The 24,225-nt window shown below is 48.5% G+C and overlaps 11 protein-coding genes and 1 non-coding gene across 12 annotated transcripts; 9 read left to right on the top strand and 3 right to left on the bottom strand.

The window, feature by feature from the left end:
- Positions 1-269: 269 nt before the first annotated feature.
- Positions 270-1,279, top strand: TrAtP1_002451 (uncharacterized protein; the record flags this gene model as incomplete). Its single annotated transcript, XM_066111474.1, has 2 exons — positions 270-1,156; positions 1,225-1,279. 2 exons carry the CDS (start codon positions 270-272, stop codon positions 1,277-1,279), a joined length of 942 nt encoding a protein of 313 aa, XP_065967549.1.
- Positions 1,280-1,307: 28 nt separating this feature from the next.
- TrAtP1_002450 (uncharacterized protein) lies at positions 1,308-2,202 on the top strand (the record flags this gene model as incomplete). The annotated part of the gene is made up of 2 exons (XM_014085375.2): positions 1,308-1,913; positions 1,999-2,202. The coding sequence occupies 2 exons, from the start codon at positions 1,308-1,310 to the stop codon at positions 2,200-2,202; spliced, it is 810 nt and encodes a 269-aa protein (XP_013940850.2).
- A 3,294-nt stretch (positions 2,203-5,496) lies between these two features.
- Positions 5,497-5,885, top strand: TrAtP1_002449 (uncharacterized protein; the record flags this gene model as incomplete). The annotated part of the gene is made up of 2 exons (XM_014085376.1): positions 5,497-5,590; positions 5,656-5,885. 2 exons carry the CDS (start codon positions 5,497-5,499, stop codon positions 5,883-5,885), a joined length of 324 nt encoding a protein of 107 aa, XP_013940851.1.
- A 2,462-nt stretch (positions 5,886-8,347) lies between these two features.
- TrAtP1_002448 (uncharacterized protein) lies at positions 8,348-9,250 on the top strand (the record flags this gene model as incomplete). Its single annotated transcript, XM_014085081.1, has 1 exon — positions 8,348-9,250. The coding sequence occupies one exon, from the start codon at positions 8,348-8,350 to the stop codon at positions 9,248-9,250; it is 903 nt and encodes a 300-aa protein (XP_013940556.1).
- Positions 9,251-9,636: 386 nt separating this feature from the next.
- TrAtP1_002447 (uncharacterized protein) lies at positions 9,637-10,396 on the top strand. The gene has a single exon (XM_014085377.2). The coding sequence runs from the start codon at positions 9,677-9,679 to the stop codon at positions 10,196-10,198; it is 522 nt and encodes a 173-aa protein (XP_013940852.2). The 5' UTR covers positions 9,637-9,676; the 3' UTR covers positions 10,199-10,396.
- A 1,392-nt stretch (positions 10,397-11,788) lies between these two features.
- Positions 11,789-13,241, top strand: TrAtP1_002446 (uncharacterized protein; the record flags this gene model as incomplete). Its single annotated transcript, XM_014085251.1, has 5 exons — positions 11,789-11,999; positions 12,063-12,277; positions 12,330-12,772; positions 12,827-13,035; positions 13,096-13,241. The coding sequence occupies 5 exons, from the start codon at positions 11,789-11,791 to the stop codon at positions 13,239-13,241; spliced, it is 1,224 nt and encodes a 407-aa protein (XP_013940726.1).
- Positions 13,242-13,730: 489 nt separating this feature from the next.
- Positions 13,731-13,937, bottom strand: TrAtP1_002445 (uncharacterized protein; the record flags this gene model as incomplete). Its single annotated transcript, XM_066111473.1, has 1 exon — positions 13,731-13,937. The coding sequence occupies one exon, from the start codon at positions 13,935-13,937 to the stop codon at positions 13,731-13,733; it is 207 nt and encodes a 68-aa protein (XP_065967548.1).
- A 137-nt stretch (positions 13,938-14,074) lies between these two features.
- Positions 14,075-14,236, top strand: TrAtP1_002444 (uncharacterized protein; the record flags this gene model as incomplete). Its single annotated transcript, XM_066111472.1, has 1 exon — positions 14,075-14,236. The coding sequence occupies one exon, from the start codon at positions 14,075-14,077 to the stop codon at positions 14,234-14,236; it is 162 nt and encodes a 53-aa protein (XP_065967547.1).
- Positions 14,237-14,323: 87 nt separating this feature from the next.
- Positions 14,324-15,687, bottom strand: TrAtP1_002443 (uncharacterized protein; the record flags this gene model as incomplete). The annotated part of the gene is made up of 3 exons (XM_014085378.2): positions 14,324-14,589; positions 14,655-15,060; positions 15,163-15,687. 3 exons carry the CDS (start codon positions 15,685-15,687, stop codon positions 14,324-14,326), a joined length of 1,197 nt encoding a protein of 398 aa, XP_013940853.2.
- Positions 15,688-17,992: 2,305 nt separating this feature from the next.
- On the bottom strand, positions 17,993-19,372 carry TrAtP1_002442 (uncharacterized protein; the record flags this gene model as incomplete). Its single annotated transcript, XM_014085379.1, has 1 exon — positions 17,993-19,372. The coding sequence occupies one exon, from the start codon at positions 19,370-19,372 to the stop codon at positions 17,993-17,995; it is 1,380 nt and encodes a 459-aa protein (XP_013940854.1).
- Positions 19,373-20,933: 1,561 nt separating this feature from the next.
- On the top strand, positions 20,934-22,592 carry TrAtP1_002441 (uncharacterized protein; the record flags this gene model as incomplete). Its single annotated transcript, XM_066111471.1, has 7 exons — positions 20,934-21,061; positions 21,339-21,357; positions 21,631-21,643; positions 21,705-21,945; positions 21,995-22,028; positions 22,095-22,312; positions 22,370-22,592. 7 exons carry the CDS (start codon positions 20,934-20,936, stop codon positions 22,590-22,592), a joined length of 876 nt encoding a protein of 291 aa, XP_065967546.1.
- Positions 22,593-23,768: 1,176 nt separating this feature from the next.
- Positions 23,769-23,855, top strand: TrAtP1_002440. The gene has a single exon. It is a non-coding gene; the product is annotated as a tRNA-Glu (tRNA).
- The last annotated feature ends 370 nt before the right edge of the window (positions 23,856-24,225 follow it).

The raw sequence follows: 24,225 nt of genomic DNA, 5'->3' as shown, positions 1-24,225 counted from the left end.
CTTGCGCATACATTTTGGCTGCGATATTTCTTGATCGCCAAATTAGCGCCCCAACAGCTCCCACAGCGCTCACTTTAGCGGCATGGCGGGGCAGAAAAAATTCGGCGGGGCAATCTGGGAAACGATACCGGCGCAGTGACGCCAAAAACTACAGCCAGACTTTTACTCATTTTTTTCTTTTTTACAGGTCAACGACTTTTCTCTCAAACAGCGAACCACCCGCCGAATATACGATCGAAACGAATAGGCACATATAATTCAGAGACAAGATGAGCCCAAAGCCTGTGATTGGCCTTCTGGGCGGCGGCCAGCTTGGCCGCATGCTGTGCCAAGCCGCAGCGCCCCTCGACGTCGAAATCGCCATCCTCGACGCTGAGAATGCGCCGGCAAAGCAGATCAACGACAACAGCCGCAATATCAATGGCTCATACAAGGACGCAGCCAAGATCAAGGAATTGGCTTCTCACTGCAGCGTGCTCAGCGTCGAGACCGAGCACGTGGACACAACTGTGCTGGAGGAGATTGCGACGACGACCAAAGTCTCTGTCTGCCCGTCATGGAAGACGCTGCGGCTGATCCAGGACAAGTACGAGCAAAAGGCATACCTGGCCAGCAAGGGGATCCCCGTTGCCGAGTCTGTGGCCATTGAGGGCGGCGATGCCATGTACGCCTCTCTCAAGGCCGTCTCTGCCAAATTCGGCTATCCCTGGATGCTCAAGGCCCGAAAAGACTCCTACGACGGCCGAGGAAACCTCAAGATTTCCAACGAGGCAGATCTAGAGCGTGCCGTCGCCGAGTTTGGCAAGTTCAGCTGCTACGCCGAAAAGTTCTGTCCTTTCCAGTGCGAGCTGTCTGTGCTAGTCATCCGAACAGAGGACGACGACGGCCGGACAAAGCAGCTGCTGCCCTACCCGGCTGTCGAGACGGTTCACGAGGACAACATCTGCTCGCGGGTCTACTTGCCGCCTCGTGCCACGCCTGCTGCTGTGTGTGAGCGCGCCCAGCAGGTTGCCAGCAGCGTGGTGGACAAGCTCTGGGGCAGGGGCATTTTCGCCGTCGAATTGTTTGTGACCCAGGACAACGAGATTTTGGTGAATGAAATTGCCCCTCGGCCACACAACTCGGGCCATCTCTTTATCGAAGCAGTGCCATACATGTAAGTGACCATGTCGACTATTTTATACTCTACGCATTGGCATGTGTTGACTCCATTTCGCTCTACAGGTCACAGTACAAGGCACAGCTCACCTCCATCCTCGACGAGACGCTCCCCCCCTAAAATCGAACCCCACGTCTCTTCGAGCATCATGATCAACATTCTTGGAGGCGCCAACCCCGACTCTCATCTGCCGCTTGTCGAAAAGGCCAAGTCCATGTACGGCAACAAGATGTCAGTCTACGTCCACCTCTACGGCAAAGAGTCCAAGCCTAGCCGAAAAATCGGACACATCACAGTCACTGGCGTCGTTGCCAGCATAGCCGAGCTCGAAGAGTTTGCGAAACCCCTCGTCGACATGGCCAGCATCGTCAGACAGGAGAGATTACAGGCCGGAAGCAAGTCTCTCCGACCAGACCAGGGAGTTTCCAAGCCAAAGGCAACACCGCTCGTCCTCGTCACCATGGGCTCAGACTCAGATCTGCCGGTGCTCAAGGCCGGCATCGACATCTTGAACCAGTTTGGCGTGCCGTGGGAGGTTGACATCACTTCAGCACATCGAACACCAGCCAAGATGGCCGATGTGGCCACCAAAGCAGCTGCCCGCGGCATCAAAGTCATCATTGCAGCTGCAGGAGGAGCCGCCCATTTGCCTGGAATGGTCTCTGCCTACACGCCCTTGCCCGTCATTGGCGTCCCAGTCAAGGCCACGCATCTCGACGGCGTGGATTCTCTGTACTCTATTGTACAAATGCCTGTAAGTTTGGAATTCCGCCCCTGTGGTAACTATTTATATGAGGGGAAAGAGTGAGTGGCCCATCAGCATGCTAACTACTAATCAGCGAGGCGTACCAACCGCCACTGTCGGCATCAACAACTCGACCAATGCCGCTCTCCTCGCCATTCGATGTCTCGGTGCATTTATCCCCGAGTTCCACGCCAAGATGAAGGCCTACCAGCTCGAAAACGAGAAGCTGGTCGAAGAAAAGGCCAACAAGCTGCGAGAGATTGACGTGGAGGCTTATCTGGCCCAGATGAAGAAATGAAGACGGCGTGGCATAGGTATTAATAGTTATTTGTTTCATGGTTTATCCGCGGTGGCTTGCTCTGCAACCTAGGAAAAGCGTAAAAGAACCTTGGAAGTAAGCGGAGCCCATTAGACACGTGTAGAGGATCAGCAGTGAAGCTCGGGCAGTGAAGCTCGGGCCAAAGAGAGGGGAAAGATCGTCGCGTCTCCCCGTAGAGGAAAGAATCATGCCGATTTTGTTTTACAAAGCAACGTATTGAAGATCCGGCTCTTGGAAACTTTCTCCGATCGTGTACATCTCAATGATCTTCGTGTTTGAGTGTCTATCATTTATGGAGCAACATGTCCCACTGAGATCAAAGCAACACCATATCGAGATCAACACAAATGTAGTTTTATTTACACGCAGTTAGACAAGTATCCAAGCATATCGTTTGTTGCTACGATGCTGTAGGGTAACTTGATCTTTATGATGTCAATGTCAAGATTATTTGCTTACAATATCTATTTTAGGATATTTTAGACTCTCGCTACAAGTCCAAAACAATTATGTCACGAACCCGTAGATCACTAAACCTACCTTATCCGAAATAACAGCTGCTAAACTGGCTTAAATTGAAGATTCCAAATCAAATGCCATACTGCTATCCTACAGACATTTGTCATATCCACTTCGGCAACGGCGTAACTTTTGGCTTCTTTTGGGTTACACTCGGCATCCTTTGTCCTCTTTCTTCCTGCTTCTTCTCACGGTGTTTGGTTATAGAGGACATCCCTTTTCCGAGCCGGAAGTTGGCCGCCATGCGTATTCGCTTGCGTGTTGAAATAGTAATACTATTTACTTGATTATAAGATACAAGGCGATTAGTTTGTCTGTGTTACCAGACCCCAATTGACTTGTTTCTTACGCCCCGTGACTAGAGCGTCTCGGGTTCCCTATATGGTTACCATTGCGTGTTTACTTTATTATTGGATACAAGGCAATTAGTTTGTCTGTGTTTCACTTTACCTGTTTCTTGGTCTCTAGACGGTTGCCACTGCGTATCTGTTGTCAAGAAATCGGGACACACTGGACAACTCTGTATAGTATGGCCATTGTCTATAATTGTTGCTAATTCCAATCTCCTTGTAGTTACGGATATTAACCCACTTTATCTTTATATGGAATTTATAGAATAATTGTCAACAGCAGCCTTACGGCTAATCTTAATACCTTTGTATATGCCCACGACTCATACAATACGCCTGTACCAAAACCCAACAAGGATGGAGTGGAGAACAGCGACTCCCAGAGCCTGCTTCGGATTATCGCTGCGGGCACAAGCACTAGTCCAAGGTACGATCGACGGGCGAATTATTCAAAAGCGGAAACTGCTCAAGGGAGGCTGACGCAGAGGGCTGATGATCGATTGGACAACGAGAGTCCACCGATGCGCCCTGGCTCGCGGAGATATAATCGGGACATGCGGAGGCCAGGGCGCAGGAGCTTGGATTCATGCGGCTCGGAGATGGAAAAGGAAGAGACATGATATAGTCTTGATTTGTGCTATTGCTAAAGCATCCTTCTGAGTAGAATTGAATCGAGGTTTCGACACACTAATACGAAACAGCTGCTAATGGCAACATCGACAACTAGCAAAGCGCCAGCAATGCCGGCGCCAGAAACGCCCGCAGCGGCATACAAGGAATGCTCCTAGCATCACTTAATGCAGCCCTCATACCTAATTAATGCCCGAATCCTTCCCGCGTTCTAGCCTTGTGGACTTGTGGTGGCGCGGAAGTGGCCAAGATCCAAGTGCAAAGTAATCCTTCTATTCACTATGCCGTACTCTTGTTCATTGGGATTGGCCATCAGCTTCTCCTAGCGCTGACAGACGCCCATGATTAGTTAGTTATTGCACCTTTTGCCCAAGACTCTATCCAAAGCCACAGACACAAAATAGGCACTTGTAGGCGCCCATAGTAGGCATCCTTGATTACCTGGTGTTACTTCCATTCCCCCCATGCACTATTACGTGACGGAAATAAGCCCAAATGTTGCCGGATATTAATCGACGCTCGGTTCCAAAGCATAATACGGAAATGGCTTGATGGACGAAAATAGGCATAACATTTTAACAGCAGCGTTACCGTATCCGTTCTACTACACACAGTGTATCCGCTCATATCCATCCATTTCTGTGTAAGGCTGAGATACAAGAAACCGGGACCTGAACATCGATTTACTGCTTCAGGCATTCAACTGGGCCGAAAGTTACCAGCCATGGAAGGCGTTTTAGACCGGGAGATCATTTCTGTTTCCGTGAAAGCTCATGACTGAACAACTCTATCCTAATGCATGTCTCAGGGATGAGTTGTATGTGAATAAGTAATCCCAACCCAATCAAATCCGTCTCTAGAGGTAATTGATTATGGTAGTTCTATTCCTATTTGTATATTCTCGCTCGTGTAACACTGGAAAAGGATATTGTAAACAGCACAGTAAGGGCAATGATGGGCGTGCCGCAAGCATAAAGGTGCAGTCGCTGCGGACTATCAGGGTCCAAGGCGGAGTTTGAGGCCGGCGATCCGCGCCTCGGCTGGCTTCATTGGATGATTAGATTTTAGGTTCAATTCCTATGTCGATACATACTATAAGGAGGAATAGGAGATCCGGTCAGCTTATTCTGTGGAGTGATTTGTTCAGGGTTTCGGTAGCAGCCGGTATCCCAAATGTAACACAACCACTGATCAACTGCTGCGGCTGAACTTCGTGTCGTAACTCTTTATCCATCCTCTGTAGTCTCATCACCGTGAATATTCATTGTATCAAGCATTTGCTTTCATGATTGTTTGTATGAGTCCAATCAAGCTCCCTTCTTTCGTATTATTCTTGACTTTGTCGAGAGATCTCACAGCTACAATTAAGAGAATGCAGTTTCGGTTGATGGCTAAGCCGTACGAGTGAGATGAGAAACTACGACTACTCCAAACTTCGTATTCTCTTGGGAAACAACACATTATAGGCTATAGAGATCAGCATCATATTTGCGGCAGTCAGCCGACTAATCTGAACTCACAGCCGGGTTGGTATAGTCATTGGCCAATGGACTCTAGATGCTATTTTGAGAATACTTCGTCTCGGAGACTACAACATGATTCCTTCTTTGCAAACACAAGTCGGCCTGTTAGTTGTGCCGTCTGCTGCTTCTCGAGAAACATAAATACCGTCGTTCCTCCCCTCGATTCAACAACATCCTCACTCCAACACACAAACAACTCAGACAACAAACAAACACATCTACTACACTCTTCACCAACTCCAACAACCAAAATGTACGCTTCCAAGATCGTCGCTTCTCTCGGCCTCTTCCTTGGCCTGGCCACCGCCACCGTCAACGTCGGCAAGGACTCTGCTGGTGACACTGGTAAGCAATTCCCCTCTTCACATGCTCACATCTTGTCAATATCAGACATGCCAACTATCGAACAGTTGCCTGGATCGGCGGCGAGTCCGAGTGCACCAACGTCTTCATTGCCGGCAACGGCGCCAACCCTTGCGGAATCAACTTCACTCTCAACAACGGAGTCACCTTCCAGCTCGTTGGCTGCGGCGGTGCCGGCCTGAGCTTGGACAACGGCGACGGCTCTTTCAACAGCAACTGCCAGTTTGGCGAGCAGAACCTTCAGTGCGGTATCCAGCAGCAGTGGTCTTGCTTCTAAGCGAGCTCCACAAGCTTCTGTACAAGATGGCAGAACTCTAGGGAATGGGGATTGTAGCTTCAAGGTTGCATGATTGTTTGTTTGGATTGGGGTAGCCACATCAGCCGATTGTGTTCCGAACTGGTGGACGTTTGTAGCTGATTGTACTTTCCTACCGGTGCTAAATAAAAAGAGTTTTACTCATACTCAGCTTGCCTTTCTGTGACAAACATTCTGATGAAACCATGTGATTATGTCTCAAGTGCCCCTCACTATCTGGTTTACTGAGATTTCGAGTAATATTTGAAAGTATTCTATAGACGGGCTTTGATAGGTCAGCACTATTCCAGACTGACTTCAAACAAGTTGGTGTAAATGACAGATACGTCGTGTCTTTAGTTTCACAACTTCACACACTGCAGGAGGATCTTTTCGGTGATTCTGGCCGTGTATTGCCGTCTAGTACGTGTATTTATCATATCCCAACTACTTTAAATATCTAATCTATATTGGACTGCTGTGAAATTGCTTCTTCCATTGAAATGTACAATCTTAATGTCACTAGAAGAGAAAGACAATAGCATTTCATCAGCATACTCAACAGCAATCCAATACCGTGACCTGGTTAAGAAATGCACCGTCAATACTCTTTGGGTCCATTAAACATTGTCCCCGTTATTTAGCCTGTTAATGTGACTGATGAGCTGGCAAGGCTGAAGTCGTATGATTTCAGTGGGGATGGGCAACTTTTCAATACCTGGAGATGAGCGGGCTTTCGATGCGTAACAGCGCCCGAAATCCGTTGGTTACTTAGAAATTGAATCATACACTATAGTGGAGTTTATAAAAGATCCTTCTGAAGGCACACGTATCTTGAGTCTTCATCCAGTGTAAGCAGTTAATCCATGCTCTAAGGTAACCAAGGCTGTAAAGCCATCTTGTTTCACTTGTACAATTAAACATTTCTTGTACAGTATAACGTAGGCTATTCACCTAAAGGAGTAGAATTTACTATGACAAAAGTCACCGTTGCGCTGTGTATAGACTTCATACAAGTGCCAGGAGCAGTGCTTACTAGAGTCGACATGATATGTGAAGAAATTTCAGAAAATAGCAACCATTCCTCACCAAATCACCTGATATGGTGAGTATTTACTGAATCGTAGAGACTATTGCAATGAACGATATGGAAAACTGCTGAGATTGTCTTGGCCGGTATCTCTTTATCTATCGAGCCATGAGCAGCTCACTTGCTTAATTGAGCTTGGTAGAAGTACGCCTAGTAGGTACTCGTAAAAGCACGGGTGTAAGCAACGTTGTGCTTAGTCAGGCACTATTCACAGTGAAAAGGTGGTGTAAGAAGCACTATTATTCGAATCAACAAACTATAGTCTTTCCATATACTTGCCTGCTAGCTATCCGAAGCCACAACGTTATTGCTTACGCTATAATAATCCCTAGCAGTTGGCTTGAAGCCAGGTAAATATACAGGAAATGACCGGCTTTGAGCCAATATTGGGTAGCTAGTTTTCTTCACATATTACCCTAGATTTTATGTTTCTCCAGTAACGTGCTCGCGCTTCAATAGCGAAGCTGCGCAGTGGTCATGGATGCAATCCATCCTTTTCTTGTAAACGTCAGTATCCAGATATAATCTCTTTGCACTATACTCTTATGTATTTAACTAGATCTGTTTCCCCCACAATCTGTAATTTTAAGACAAAATTATGCTTTTGTCGGGAGTCCGCTAATCGCCCTGAGCTAAATTTGCAAATAAAGTCAAGCAACTGCCAGAATGAGACGAGATAGCAACTACCTGATCAAGGCAAACTAGCAACTAGAACATCAAATTGCGTGCTGCAAACAGTTCAAAGCCGGAATAACATACAATTATATACCATTAGCAATCCGATTCCGTTGGTCGTCAAATACTCAATTATTCAGCTGATTATTAATCTCGGCTGGCAGAGCGAAATGATTCCAGATTGTAGATCAAAGGCAGCAGCTGTCTCACCTCGACGCCTTGCCATTTCTGTAGCTGACAGTAGCTGAAATCCTGAATAGTCTTCCTCGTTGGGATAATGGTGGAGACTTCTCATGGAAAAACATTAATAATCCTCTTTATTAAGGCGCCTCTTTATTGTTAGTAGCGCCTATCTATTTGGCTCATTTTTATATCTGCAGGAATGTCCTCATTCAGGGTTCTTTTTCAACATACATAGTAACAGATTCTTCTTGATGCAAATATCCCTTTTTACTAATAGACGCGGAAGATACCATACGGAGATTCCCTTTACATGGAAGTTTCCGTCTGATAGTTTAAATCTAGAGCAAATATTGAACATCTACAAATAGAAGCTTCAAGTCCATCTCGAGGCTGCTTGGTATTCAACGCTGTCATCAATCACAGTTTATTCTGATCATTAAATTATAATAAATTCTCGATCTATTCTTTGAAGAAGCCGTTACATATTCAATCCGCCATGGCTTCCTACATTCCCATTGCGCATACTGCGAGCATCCAAGCATATACGTATTGGGACTCTCCTAACCCCGTTTCCTTCCCTGGGCAAAACAGCACAGAGCCATGGATTTTCAACCCAACCACATTTACCTTGATCACTACGCCAAACGAAGCAGTGTTGGTTGATACTCCGACGGTGAAATCTCGAGCCGAGCCGGTTGCAGCGTGGATAGCTGAGATTATTCAACACCGAACTCTGAGCACTATTTACATCACTCACGGCCACGGCGATCACTTTTTTGGTGCTGGGATCATCCAAGAACAGTTTCCAGACGCTGTCATCCGTGCTACCAACGGCACATACACTCACATGCTGGAACAACTTACTCCAGAACTCTGGGACGGTCTCTGGGTCCCAACGTTTCCTGAGCTGGGACAGGCTGGGCCTCCAGACCTGCAGGTGGAAGTCTTGCCTGCGGGCGCAGAACACTTTACGCTGGACGGTCACGAATTCCGTGCTGTCGAGGTTGCCGGAGGCGATACGGCGTCTTCCACGGTTCTCCACGTGCCGGACTTGAGTCTTGTTGTTGGAGGAGACGTTGTTTACGGCAACATTTACCAGTATCTTGCCGAAAACACGACACCGCAGCTCCGCCAGGGCTGGATTAAAGCTCTTGACCAGATTGCCGCCCTCAAGCCCAGACTTGTGGTGCCAAGTCACCGTCAATTCACTGACGGCTTCGGACTGGAACACTTGAGTGCCACGCAGGAATATATTCGCACCTGGTCAAAGTTGGACGCGGTGACAAAGACTTGGCAGGAACTGGAAGCGGCTGTGACAAAGGCATACCCGAAGAGAATTGGAAACTTTATCCTTCGCCTCTCTGAGCTGGTGTCCAAGGGTGATGTGCAGCTCCCATAAGCCATGGTGAGCTTTCGATACATGTACTGCGTCCAGAATTCATCGCCAATGTCTAATGTGAAGCAAAGTGAGCGGAGCTAGAGAGTCTAAATTAAGATGTTTGATGAATTGAGCACTTTCCTTTTGCAGCATCGCTCGGCCCTAATGCATACTTGGATCTACACTGAGTCATTGGATTGCACCAGATCTCTCCACTAGTTTGTCGTAGATTTAAATGATTCGTCTGTTTAAAGCTCAAATGAGGGTCAATATGGGTGCAGAACAAGAATATACAGTAAAGTCTCAGTAAGCATAATTGCCAAGCAGAGGTCCACGTAAGCACGCGCTTTGGGCCGGCACTAAAGGCATAGCCAAACGTTGGACGTTCAATGGAGTGTCCTGCTCATCTCAGACTTTAGTTGAAACTATGTTGGATTTTTAGCTACCATGAAAATAAGGTATATAGTTCCGGGTCCTCCCAACAACCAGCGACTCATTCCAAAACCACTCTTCTTTTCACCCAAAACAAGAGCTTCGCATATCCAATCGAAGCTTCACACTACATCTACCGCCAGTATGGTCTCCACCAAAGAAGAGTTCGTCTCCGCGATCGAAGCCGTCTTCACCTGCCCCGAATCAGAGCTCGAATCCAAAATCCTCAACGTATACAGTAAAGATGCCGTCATCACTGTGAACGAGAAGCGGATGACGTGGGACGACTTCTTCCCTTACTTTAGAGGCATCAACAACTCGATGTCGTCTGTGCAGATCAAATCAGACAAATTTGTGCAAAATGGCAACGTGTTTGCGGAGAGGCACACGGCTTATGGAACCGGCAAGGACGGCACAAAAACGCAAGCGAGGGCAATTTGCATGTTTGAGGTCAACGAGGATAAAAAGGTGATTTGGCTGGAGGAGGTTTTGCATTTTTCTGCCGGCACGGATACAACTACCATTAATTACGAATAAATTGTCACATATGGGGGATAATACTATGAAGAAAGTTTAAATTAAATGTTTCATAGTGCCAAAAGCATGACCCTTTTTCGGATCAGCATGCGGAACCATGTAAATTTAAAGAGATAAATGACTGGTTTGGGTAGTACTGCTTAGCTTTACCTGATAGGTAGTGTATACGTAACGGAAGTAACAACGGAAGTAACATTTAAATGGCGGTGCAGAATGGTATAAAACCCGACGCTTTTGCTACCATTTGACATCTGGAGTCAATTTAATCTCAAGGTCCAAAACTAGCCAATTAGTAACGGCCCGCGATCCTAGCCTTGCTGCATATCTGGGATCAAAGTATATAATATGGATGTCTGAACTATCTATGCTGAGTTGTATGGAGGTTAGCTCCATAAATGATCGACAAGCTACTTAAAGTACGACTTTCAGTCTGTGACTATCCAGCAGATAACTCGATATCGTGGAGATACCGATCAGGCATAGTTCACTATCCCTTCCACTTGGTACTGACCATGTCTGGCATTTTAGGCGCATCATATTGAGCTACGCCACATCCTTGCACGTTGTTGCGCAGAACAGCTTGTCATAATAGGACCAAGTCACGCTGCATGACGAGCCTCAAGTCGAGCTACTTCTTATTGCAGCCCCGATAGAAAACATGCACTACCAAAAGTATTCAATTACTTTGGTTAAGAATTATAACTCGATCCAGAAAACGACGTGTCAAAGTGAGAAGCTTCCTCACACAAATTCTCAGGCTAGTTGACCCAAGAGAGGCGTTGTGATTAGATGACTGCGCTGAAAACTATCCTGATCAAGTCCTATAGCGCACCTATCAGCAACAGTAAAGCCTTTTTCTGTTAGTCAGGCTCTGCCTATTTGTTTAGTTATCACGGGCGCTACTATGTTGTCAAGTGGGAATCGCAGTTCCAATAGTGATCATCAGGCTGCAACCAGGGTAAGAAACGGACCATGCTTGGCTCTAAACAGCAGCTCTTTTAACGTGTAATAAGCCGTAAATTTATTTGTTTAGTCTATAGGCATGTGCAATTCCATCAGTCGAAACAATTTGACTTCCCTTCATTTTAGCTTTGTTGCAGTTTAAGCATCTCCTATACAAGCATATCCGACGGCAAAGCCCAGTAAATATCCGCCCGGCACGTTGTATCCGTTATAGACCCAAGGCATGTTACAATGGACAACTCGCCTCAAGATAGTCGCATACAAGACGCAAGCCAGCAACGCCGACATCCCTCCGAGATAGTCCAGCTATATCTTCTTCCCCTATTTGCAAGAATACTAGCTGCCTAAGGTATTTGAGTAGTAACATCGGGCCTTTTCGATTTGTATGGGGTGCATGATGCGCTATCCCAAGAGAGCTCCCTGAATAGTTTCCTCACCGGCACTTGCGGTGTCTGATTACTGAACCCAATTGACGAGCGCGGTATGTAAGAGAATAGCATTAGGCATTATTAGAGAATAGGGGTATATAAAGGGAGAGTCGTCTTTTGAAGCAAATGCCAGAGTATTTGACAACCTATTCTGCTATTTATATTCCATTGACATCTGTACATACTTGTGTCTTTCACAATGCGTGTAACTTTGTCCAGTCTGTTGCTAGTTGCCACAGCCTCAGCAGCAACTCACGGTAACCACGAGAATCACGCGAGAGCTGCCACTATCGATGTTTCAACACTAAAGGGCAAATGGCTTTACGGTTACCAGGGCTGGTTCCGCAAGCCCGCCTCTGGTGTCAACAACCACTGGTCTCCCAACGGCGGCACTCCCGGGCCTGGCAATGGTGAGCCTTAAGCTCTTCAATCTAGCTAAGATACAAGCATTCATACTAATCGAGAACCTTTAGTTGAGGTTGACTTTCTCCCCGATGTTAGCCAGTACCCAAGCAACTGTCTGTTCCCCTCTACTCTGACTGCGCCAAACGGCCAACCGGTGCAACTGTACGACAACACTTGCGAAGGCGTGGTGGACTTGCACTTTAAGTGGATGCAGCAGTATGGAATTGATGGAGTTGTTGTGCAGCGATTCCTGAGTCACCTCAGCGACGCCTCTTTCATCACGGTCAGTCTACACTTGGATCTTAACGCGCAGACAGCCATGTTGAACCAATTAGGTCCTCAACCAAGTCGAAGCTGCTGCTGTCAAGTACGGCCGAGGCTTCATCGTCGAATATGATGCTTCGGGTGGCAACTCCTCTGCCGGCAGCGTCGCAAACGAGATCCTGGCCGACTACAACTCCGTCGTCAAGTCTTACACAACTTCATCGGCCTACATCCACCAGAATGGAAAGCCGGCAGTCATGGTATTTGGTGTGGGATTTTCCACCGTGGCCATCAGCGTCAGCGACGGAGCCAATATTGCCACTCAGCTCAAGAACGCCGGAGCCTACGTTGGCTTTGGGGTTCCGTCGACTTTTGGCTCGGATGTGCGAGCAAACACCGGCTTTGCGTCTGCGTACAAGGCGGCCAACTTGATCAGCCCGTGGACTGTCGGCAGCTACAGCGAGGGCGGATACATGGCGGGCTACCACACGACGACGCAGATTCCAGACAGCCAGTGAGTTGTTCAATCTTGTCTTGACTGACTCTGACTAACTCAACGTGCTATTAGAACTCTGCAATCGCTTGGAATCGACCACGCTCCTCTTGTCTGGCCCGGCACCTCAGCCTACCATCTCAACGGCGTCACCAACCCATCTGCCTTTGACTACTTTCCCCGCTTCAACGGCTCATTCTACTCGATGCAGGCAGACGCGGTTACTTCTCTGGCTGTAAAGCCCCTGTTTGTCTTTAACGCCATGTTTGACGAGATGAACGAAGGTGAGTCTCCATCCATGTTACAGCGGCTACAAATCAATGCTTATACGCGTGTGCTTGTAGGAACCGGAAACCTGCCGTCTCTGAAGACGAACCAGCTGCCCACGAATGAAAAGTTTGTGGGATACGACAACACCTTTGCCAACACGTCGTTTTATCTGGCGCTTGGTGGACAGAAGGCGGCTGCGTTTGCCAAGGCGGTAAACTAAATTGCGCCGACATGTTATGAACTCGAGCCAAAGGACTTTGTTGTATATTGAACATGGCAATGATGATAATAAGATATAGATTCGCTTAGACTCAACTATGCAAGTTGCACGCAGGCCAGTTTCTGTAAATTAAGTACCCTCCTTTCCGCTACCCTTTTCCCAAACCAACCCTTCATTGAGCCCTCTTCGGAAACATGCATATCATATCAACAAAAATGTCAGACATCAATCACACAGCCAAGATCCATATCATCCCAAGCCATTAGAGCTGTATATAAATTAATTTTCCTATAACAGAAACTCGCTCATGCTTTCCAGAGAAGCGATATGCTCATGCTGCTCTAAAAGAAAAAAGAAAAAAAAAGGCCGATAATGCTCTTCCCCGTACACATAAATAAACAAAAAGGTATGTTTTAAAACCATGGTCAAATAAAGACAAATGAAAAATCCCTTCCCTCACACATGGCGCTCCTGGCCGTTCCCAAGGAGTCACCTGTGCTCTACACTCTCTGCGGGCAGCTCATAGCTGTAGTTTTCCGGGGGCAGCTCGTGGATCATGGGCGGCTGCTCCAGCTCGACTGGCGGAGGCGGCGTTGCCAGCATGTGCACCGGCGTCATCTGGGCCATCTTGGCGGGATCGTGGGCGTCGTATGGCCGCTGAGGCGAGTAGGGAGGCGCCAGCGAGCCGTCGGCCATATAGTGAGCCTGGTCGGGGGGGAGTCTGATACTGATATTCGCCCAGGTTGATGGGCTGCTCCTTATCGGCGGCGGCGGCAGCAGCGGCGGCTTGTTGGCGGCGGCGTCGGAGGAAGAAGAAGATGGCGAGGCCGGCAATGGCAATGACGCCGAGACTGACGCCGATGCCGACGCCGGCCTTTGCTCCGGTGGACAGGCCCGTGGATTTCTTGCCGGTGGCGTTGCTGGCGGTTTCGTCGTCGACCGAGTTGACGGAGATGACGGCGGCGTTGCTCCAGTCGCCGCTGGTTCCACGGTAGGCCTGGACGAGGCTGCCGCCCGAGATGTAGTAGATCCAGGCCTCGCTGGACTGGAAGTTGAAGGTGGCGGCCAGAGTGGCGTTTGGCTCATCGGCCTCGGGCCAGGCCTCGCTGGACTGGTTGGGGAACAGCTTCCAGGCAAAGTTGATGTTGGCAGCCTCGTGCAGCAGCCGGTCGGTGCCGATGTAGAAGACGCTGCGGGTAAAGGTGCTGTCGATGGCCACGCCCATGCCGCCGGGGGGCGCCGTTCCAGGCCGGGAGCGTGAAGTTGGCCGTGACGCTGGAGTCGATGGCGATCTTGGAGGAGTCGGTTTTGTTGGTGGGCGAGTTTTCGAGGGTATCGGGGAAAGTTGCTGCGTTGGAGGTTAGTTATCACGAGTTGATGGAGTTCAAGGGGGGTCGTGTAGCCGCTACTTACAGATGTGCCAGCTCTTGTCCGAGTTGAAGCGCGACACCTCAATGTCCTTGTCGCTCTTGGGGAACACGACGGTGATGTTGTCCGTCGCCGAATGGCCCGTGCCCAGGGCAAACGACGAGACCGGGTCCTGCGAGACGATGCCGCCGTAGTTCCAGTTGGTCTTTGTGGTGTAGAACAGCTCCTGGACCTGGCTGTTGTTGTCGTGGTAGTAGACGCGGTAGCCGGCGGTGCTGCCCAGGAGCTCGACGGCCAGGCCTGTGTTTTCGTGGATGGACGAGTTCTTGACGTTTGCGGTCTCGGAGATGACATACTCGGGGCCCTGGCGCACAAAGGTGCCGGACTCGTTGTCGCAGTTGTAGATGGCGTTGACAATGGTGCCGTTTACAGAGTGCCAGAAGACGGACGTCTAGGCAGGTGTATTAGCAACTTGGTTCCAGATATCTGATTTACAAGACTCTTTTTGCTCTTCTTCTCCAACACCCTGGCGGTATACACGTCTTCAACTTACAATGACTTTCTGTGAATCCCACCAGCCCGTTGCTGCTATGCTTCCTCCCATCTTCACCGGCGTCGACACCGGCAGTACCAGTGGTGTGTCCGTTGGAAACAGCGGGTTTCCATTATTCATCTTTGAGCAGTCGTTGACCCAGATATCACCACTGCTGGGATCCTGCATGCCAATCTGCACGCCCGCATCCGTGCCCGTATAGAAGGCGTATAGAGTAGCGGCGCTGGCTGAGCCGATGACGCTGCTGGCAGCCAACGCCGCAGCGCCGATACTCAAAATCCTCGTCATGCTGGTCGATGATCCCAATGCAAAGCAAAGCAGAGCAAAAGCGATATGAGCTTGGCGTTTCCACTTGGCTTCAAAGAGAGGCCTGTGCAACAGACAAACCAACAACCTCAACCAAAAACGGAAAATGGAAAAAGGACGAAAAGAGAAAGAGCAGAGAAACAAACGAGTGGATGAAGAAAGAGAATCCCAAGAAAATGAAGAAACGAAAAGAGGCGAGGGAAATGGAGATTCTATCATCGCACCCCCCCTGGGAATAAGAGCAACACCACGAGAGAAAGCCGGTGCCACTAAGTAAGCCGGGGGGGCCACGAAGTTGAGCCCAGGCAGCTCAAGAAAGAAAACAGGCAAATGGGGAACCGATTCCTAAATTGGGACGCCCCAAGAGCAAGACCTCGTATGGAATCCCGCTGGAGCTACTTTGCTCTTGGCCTAGCAACAGAGAGAAAAGGTACAGATCCCACTAGTGCTACCCCATCATAACAGCCGGCCTCTTTGCAGACATTGGCGGGCTTGAAAGATATGACCCAAAGCGTCTGTCGAGCTTTGCCAGACTCTTGGGCAAGAAATTAAGGCTTACTGGGGGCACTGCTATCGGCGTCAGCCCTGTGCCAATGGCAGGCCAGAGTTGCAGCGTGATCAATAAATAGCCGGGTCCACTGTGGGCGGTGATCCCTGCGAGCGAGAGAAACGGCTTCAGACAGGGGGCAAGAACCAGAGCAATGGGTTCAGCAGCTAGCAGATTACGAGCCCAGAAGTGCCTGTGTATGGGGAATATAGCGAGGACTATTCCGCTGTGGTGTCGTTGTTCCCCAGCTGGCCTGGCAAGATGCTTATTAATGATGGACGAGACAGGCGAGCAGTTTGTGCCCAAAGGACCAGGGCATCGGAGAGAAATGAATGCCCAGTGCCTAGTAGATGGCGAATGCAACACTGGAAGCGCAATTTCGCGGGCAGATATAGCGACGACCTATGCGCGTATAGTTCACCCGAGTGTGTTCGGGACTTGTCCCATTCCCGGTTTTCCTCGCATATCGCCCGGGCAGGGTGTCGCGACAACAGACGAACTGCTGGGTCATTGGGTCTCACCGGCCGGAGGCTACCAGGTCCATATAAGAGGAGGCGGGTGAAGAGACGGTCTAGCCGAGAACCAGGAACAGCTTTGTATGGACGGAGCAGTGCCTATTTTTTGCCCAAGCCAAGGCTGACTGTGTGGTGATTGTTGCTACAAGCGGCAGATGTGATGACTTGATCCTTTGACCCCTTTTTGATGTCCAAGGCTGTTGCGGCTCTGCTGTGTTTTATGCTTACCATTCCTGCGGACTCACCGTTTTCGCCCCAAGCTGCTTCGTTCTTCCTTCTCTTTTCTCTCATCTTGCCTTTCCACTCCTACTGCCAACAAAAAAAAATAGACAAAATTCAGAGAAAAAGTAAACAGCCCCATCCGAGCTCACCCAGTTCTCCACCCTCGCAACGTGTATCTTCGCAAACTTACTCGCGTCCTCTTGACTCCCGCTCCCCTTCCGTCGCTTCTTACGCGCATCAACATTGTTCCAGCGGATCGGCGGCAACCCAGTGAGATTTTGGTGCGGTTGTGGCGGGCGTGCTAATCCCAACCGAAGCTGGGCTCTGCTAAATTAGAACAGACGCAGAACCAGCCAGTAAGCCGATCCGAGCCTAGCAAGACTTGGCGGGATGCGCTGTTAGCTGCTCGAGTCGCTCCACCGGTTTTCAGATGATTCGTTTGAATCGTGGTGAACAAGGGGGCGGAAACAGGGCTGAGTTGCGAGTGTTGTGGTGGATATTGCGTTGGTAGCGTAAGCCCGAAAGCCGCCGCGAGATAGTCAAGAATGGGAGTATTTGCTGGGCCGAGTTCACACGTGGAGGCTGATGGCCGCAGCAATTTTAAAAATAAAGATAAAAATTGCTACTAATAGCAGGTGATCGCCGACCCTTTGGTTTCAGCTCTTTCTGGTCTTCGCGCTGAATCGGACTTAGGGATGGGGAGTTATTTAACTTATAATTAAACTGTTCGGCCGGGCCTACAGTAGGAAAGAAAGATGTTTCCTGAATCAGCTGGAAGGCTAGGATGGAGAAGAATAGACTCGACGTTGTTTCATTAGCTAATACGCTCGAGCGGGTGATATTGTCACATGCGGCGATGACTGCATTGCCTAACCTATACCAACAGCTAACCGAGCGTGTAATTGAGCTTGCTTCCGCTGCCGAGTCAGAAATGATAAATGCCAACTGGATAATGAATCAGGAGCTATTGCATATTAGAATGGCAAACAAATATTTTTCTTCTACTACTTCAAGCTAGAACATGTCATCAACACCACCAACATAAGCATATGATGGAAGCGAAATCCAGCACTCTAATTCTGAAATCTCACAACAGATTAACGGTGTATTAACACAAAAACAATAGACTTATTTTAAACTAACAATGGTAAATATCTTATACGATGGAGCCCAACGCGGCATTTGTCTTATACTGTATACGTCTAGATGCAACAGCAAATCATCACTCGGTCAAACACCATCACCAAACAAATTCCACCATCATCTTCCTCACACCCCAGTAAACTCCAAACAAACCTCCGCAAATCAACAGACATCCAATCACAAACACTGCAAAATAAAACGTTTCCAACGGCCGGTCCAACGGCGAAGTCACAAACGAGCCCAACGCCGCCCTCCCATTGCCCTCCCGCTTCGTCATCTTTCCCAGTTGCGGCACATACTTGAACTCCATCTTGGAACCTCCTTCAAGACCTCCCTTGCTCTTGAAAACGCCATAGTTCAAAGTCTTCCGCCAGTACGCCACCATGGCCTCATCCACAGCCGGAATCCATTGCTGTGCCATAGCCAGAGCTCCCACAAACCAGCAGTGGCCTCTCCAGCAAGCATACGCCAGCGGTCCAGGCCGTCCAAAGCCCAGTCCGTCACAGACTTTATGCCCGTTGAGCATCCGACTGCCCGCCTCGATGAAGCCGGCCGAGATCATCACCGGTGGCAGATCCTTGACACACTCGACAAAGTTGTTGCCGAGAATCAGCGACGTTGGCGTGAGCTTCAGCTCGTGCAGCACCATGCTCTCCATTATGGCCTTTGCCTTGGCCACGCTGGAAAAGTACTGATGAGGCACGCCCTGGAGATAGCCGAGATATCGCCACAGCGCAATATAGTCGGCTGCTTCTTGCTGGGTGGGATAGACGCCCATCTGCGGCAGCTGGAACCACATGTGGCCGCAGCAAAACGCCGCAGTCGAGTGTATCGAGTCCAGCATGTTGACGGGAATGCCCAAGTTCTCAACATCAAAGTAGCCAGGCTGCTTCTCCGTCAACTTGAGGATGCGCTCCCTCACAGCAGAGTGCAGCAGCCGCACTCGAATGGCCGTCGTATGGCCATGACCGCCAGGCTGGATCGACTCGACGCTTTCCGTGGCTTCAAGAATAAACTGCGTCGTTTCCAACAGTCGACGCAGCAAGACCCTCGTGGAGAAGCTCCCAGTTCGCGCCAGGACTTCCACCGCAGACGGCGTCGACGAGTTCTGGCCGATGAACCCCTGAAGAGCAAATCCCACCAAGTTGGCGGCGGCATAGCGGTAGAAGAAGCGCTGGCCACGCTTGAGCTGTTCCCAGTCCACCCATTCGGGCACCGTGTGAAGCTCCTCCCAGAGCTGGTTGAGCTTTTCGTCTTCAGAGTGGTGGTCCCGAAGCGTGGCATACACGTCAAAGGGGCCGTGGCAGAGACTCTTTTCGCTTGTGTCGCCCTTTTGCTCTTGGGAGATTTGCTGCAGCTTGTTTACTGCGTAGCTGCCCAGCTGATCATATTGATGGCGCAGCGGGTTCAGCTCTTCTGGAGACATGTGAAGGTCTGTCCATTGGAAGCTGTAGTTTCCCACCTTGTGGTATGCCATGGTGATGCTATGCTATGCTGCAGTTGGACTGATGAAGTTGGGTAGAGTATAACTAAGAGCCTATTCATCTGTCAGCATTATTCAGCGATAAACTCACATACGAGGCGAAAGACTTACCGAAACACAGTTGTTTGCTTGAGAAGAGTACATCTGTCCATATTCCGTCTTCTTCCACAGCATACTATATACTCAACGGCACACGTCGTAGACTCGGACGAAAGGGCGAATATTGAGTCAAAGCGCTTTTATCCTCAATCTAGAGGGCAACAACTACTCCATATCCCTACCCGTCGTATTCCTCAATATGCCCTGATCAGCTTCATTTTGTTGTTGGCGGAGAAGACAAAAGCGGACTCGAAACTCCATTCCTGTTCTCGACCCTCTGCATCACCACCTGTCGGGCCAACAGCTGTTCCAGATGCCGAACGATTACCAATAGATCCATGAAGATCATGCATGTGTCGGTGCTTGTACCATCTCCTTGGATGCCATACCGATTACCAATTCCCTGGGTCATACCAACAGAGCTTGTGACATATCCATCTTCAGCTCTGGCCATACGTGTATAACCGATCTTGCATCGTCAGAACATTCTGACCATTCCATCGTCTGTGTATATCAGCTCCGAAAGGTCCAGCTTGTCCCATCCTTGACCATCTTCCGTAAGTCGCCTCGTAATCTGAGCAACTCAATCATCGCCAAGCCATTGTTGTTACGCTTCGCAAGCAGCTGAACGCTCAGCTTCCAGGATAAACCCTGAAGCCATCACAGACCGGCGATTTGCTTTCGGCCCGGAAATCGGACAGACTCGGAAATGACTCAATACTGTTGAAAAATGATGGTTCACTAAAGCCACCAACGTTGAAACGAGCTGTCTTCACCAGCTGCACTCAGCACCACCTGAGACAGAATATTGAGCGGCAGAGACAGCATCTCTCCGCAAGTATTGACTTCGACAGTGGTCATAGGCGAATTGTGTCACATCTCAACTGAGACACCATACGATCGGTAATTAGGAGAGACAGCTCCAAAAGGTCGAGGCCATACTGTACCCCACAGCCAACAAGGTACACAAGCACATGCAAACATGACAGAGATGGCTCCAATACCGATATTACCGAAAGCAGGAACAGTCATCAATAGCTCCATGCTAGAGCCAACTTCAATTCTACGGTGACAATGGCCCAAGACTTCTTTAGCGCAACCACCGTTCTCACGTTATTACTAAGACGACACTATCGAGGGTCTTGAAGCCAACAGCCAACCAACAATACGGGTACCTTTATGCTCAGCTTGAAAGAACACTGGCACCTGCTATTTCTCCCTTGATCTTCTATTCATCATGCATATGATATTCAAGATTCTATTACATAATGTCTGAAACCACATTCGCCCTTTCAGTGTTTGTGACCGACGAGACGTACAGAAGCTCGAACAGACCATGGAATCTAAACATATAAAGCCCTACGGCGATTTCCCCGTGTACATAACGTGAATAGACAAGAACGCTGTGTGTAGAGAACCATCTCTCTCCTTAAGCTGTCATTTTCTTGCTGTAACCATGGAGTCTGAGCAGATTAGTGTTACAGTCCTTCTACCGGACATGTTTCAAACATTTCTGAAGCAGGAAGCTCTGGTTAATCCTCATTATGAAAAAGTCAAGATGGAGTCAGAAGAGTGGCTGAGCGAGTAAGTTGTCCTTTCATAGCTTTTTACATGTCGTTTCTCTATTCTACTTCCGCGTCAGCGTTGACTCGCCCTGCTAGCTTTTGTTCATTCGAGCCCAAGATGAGGAAAAAGATCAACAAATGCGACTTTTCCTACTTTTGCGCAATAGCAGCGCCGTTTGCTCCCCGCTCAAAGTTTCGCACGATTTGTGATTGGGGCAATTGGGTGAGAGAGCCATATCCAGCTCACAGCAGCATGGAAAGACAAGTTACTAATTAACCGTTTGGGCAATAAATAGGTGTTTCCTTATGATGACAGTGAGTCCATCCCATATCCATAAGTGGCGTGACCCCATATGCTGAGCGATTACAGTGTTTGACAACGGATGTCTCCGAGACAAGCCTGAATAATCTCAACGAGTCATGGAGAGTTTAATGATGCCCATGATGAAAAAGTCTTCTCACTTGGACACAAAAGAGAGGCTGCGTATTGTGCAAGCTCATGACACAGTCTTTCAACGAATTGCCGCGGTATAGCACTTTCCATGGTTTTGATATATGGCTTTTTTATGCTAACTGAGACCTTGATAGGAAGCGCCTACAGGTACAATCTCTCAAGAGTACACCATACTATTATCCTTTACTAATGAACCTCCTTATAAAAGGCGTCCAAAGGAGATTTGCTTTGGCCATGCAAGGCTACTGCCAAGGAGCGTTGATCCAAATCGATAGTGCGAGCAAGACGCCCTCGCTGGAAGAAGTCGTCCTCATTAGGCAAAGGTCAGCAGGATGCAAGCCTTTGTATCACCTCGTTGAATATGCACACGGCCTTTTAATTCCAGACGAGGTATTTGACAATCCTGTCATCCGAGAATTAGAGTGTCTTGGTATGGATATGGTAGCTATGTAAGATTCCCTTTTAGGGATTTGTGACACAGCAGCTGATATTTACTAGATCAAACGACATCCTATCATACCGCAAGGAACAAGTAAGCCCTCTTATCTCTTCCAAACATTTGTATAATCAACATACTTACTCTATTCATTTTGTCTAGGAAGAAGGCGTGCCACACAACATGGTGACGGTCTGCCGGTCAAATGGAATGCCCCTGCAAAAGGCCTTCAACACTGTAGGCAAACTCCTTGAGCAGCGGTACTGGCGCTGGGACGAAGCTGAAGCAAAGGTGCCGAGCTGGGGGGAAGAGACTGATGTGCAGGTTCGCAAGTACATTGAGGGCATCAAATGCATAGTCAAGGCTAATCTTAACTGGAGGTGAGTAATTTGTGCTACTACCTGAGGAAGCAAGTCAAGACTAATACGCGGATACAGCTTTAAATCAGAACGTTATCTCGGCTCCAATCCCGCCCAAGTTCGAGTTACTCGAGTGCTTCGTATTTCGGCGGAGACACCAGTTTCACAAGATAGGATGGTTGCTGTGAAGAAGCACCATTCAACGCTGCAGTATAATACGTTGAATATTGTCCGGAGCTTGATAATTTGGTTGTTTCATTTGATCCAATCTTTGCTATCTCTTTCACTGCATCGAGAATGAGGAGTTGTTATTCCGCTTTTTTTATGAAACACTCTCTATACAAAAAGTGCCCGTTCAAATAATACCATGGCTACATACATTTCGTATAAGATAAAGACAGCGTCACATAACCAATGTCTTACCCACTCCAGAATGACGGCTCGCATGTACCAGACACAGATCTGAGAAACGGTGGCCGCCCGCACTGACCTTTTAACTTTACCAACGCCCTTACCGCAAATCTGTAGAGCCACGTTTTTGCTTTTTCACGTGGAAAGCATGTCCATGGCGCTGGAATTCTGCAAGAGTTCAACAAAGGACGTGCTCATTGTGTTGGGAGTACAACACTCGAGGCTCGTGATGTGTGTATACTGGAACTTGTTTAGTTCTCACTGGCATGAGCTCCCGCCTATCGTGATACTTCAAGTTTTTGAGTAACTAGAGCTAACTTGCTGATCCCACCTCTTGTCTATTAAAGTGTTGATCGCCCGGCGGTAGGAGAAACGGGCGAAAAAGGACCTCGTGTTTCCCTGTCCAAATACGTCCAAATATGCCCAGAGCGTATTTGGATCCTCTGTACCAGTGCTAGCTCCATTACTACAGCTCGGCCCTTCTCGGGATCCCAGACCAACTGTTGGCTGGTGTTGGTGTTGGCGTTGGGAATGGGATCATCACGTATGGAGACTTTAATCTTATCCACTACGCTTTGCACCAACGGTGTCTTGGGGACTAGGTGCTAGATTGCCATACCGGTATTCCTGTACCTGATGTTGTTAGTAGTCAACGGCGTCCACGTGGATATTCCCCTATTAGTGGTCAAGAATAGGGAGTTGGAATCCAGAATCATTGTCGACTAAGAAACCGATGCCAAATTGCCCATCTTAGATAATCAAGTGTCAGTGCTCTTCGAGGATAGCATGCAAGAAGCAGCGTAGAAGCTACATTGAGAATTGGGGTTAAATACCAGGCTGTGGATGAGGAGGCTTGTCTCAGCTCCCATTTTCTGAAGCTGTTGAGATGCCTTGATCACTCGAAGCCATTTTAGAGTATTTCATAGCGGTCCTCTGCTTATGTTATCTACGCTGTTGCTTTCTTGATTGTGTATCTTCGCTCAGAACAGAATTTGCAAAAGGTTATGAATCACTTGGCGTCGCAATATTGTATCGGGTCAGGAGACGACCATCTCCATTGACAACGTCCGATATGGTGTAGTGGCTAACATCGCTCGCTCTCAATTTCGATTGAAGCACCGAGCAGCCCTGGGTTCGATTCCCAGTATCGGAGACTTTTCTTTTTGCCGTATTTCTGGTCGTCGGTATTTTTCAGTGTCTTGTTTCTAGATTTGCCTTGGAAACTGTGGTTGCTTTTTTGCTATTTTGCTGAATGTAATATGGCCTCCGCTATGATCAAACACATGCCCACTACTACACAACCCGATATGGTAAGGGAATTCCCTTGTAGTTCATGGTATGGGCATTATTCCTACAAATGGCTCAATCACCTCAAATAACACACGCCATATTAAACATCTCACCTAAGAACCTTGAAACGAGAGAATTTGAAAACACAGGTGATCTCGTTGTAAGCAGTCCCTGGTTACAGGAGGTACTAAGTAGCGATACTGCACCAGTGATTAGTCAAGCTTGTATCGGCG

This window comes from Trichoderma atroviride, chromosome 1 (genome assembly GCF_020647795.1).
Source record: "Trichoderma atroviride chromosome 1, complete sequence".
Classification (NCBI taxonomy): Eukaryota; Fungi; Ascomycota; class Sordariomycetes; order Hypocreales; family Hypocreaceae; genus Trichoderma; species Trichoderma atroviride.
The sequence above is the reverse complement of the archived record's forward strand: the minus strand, read 5'-3'. Positions and strand labels throughout refer to the sequence as shown.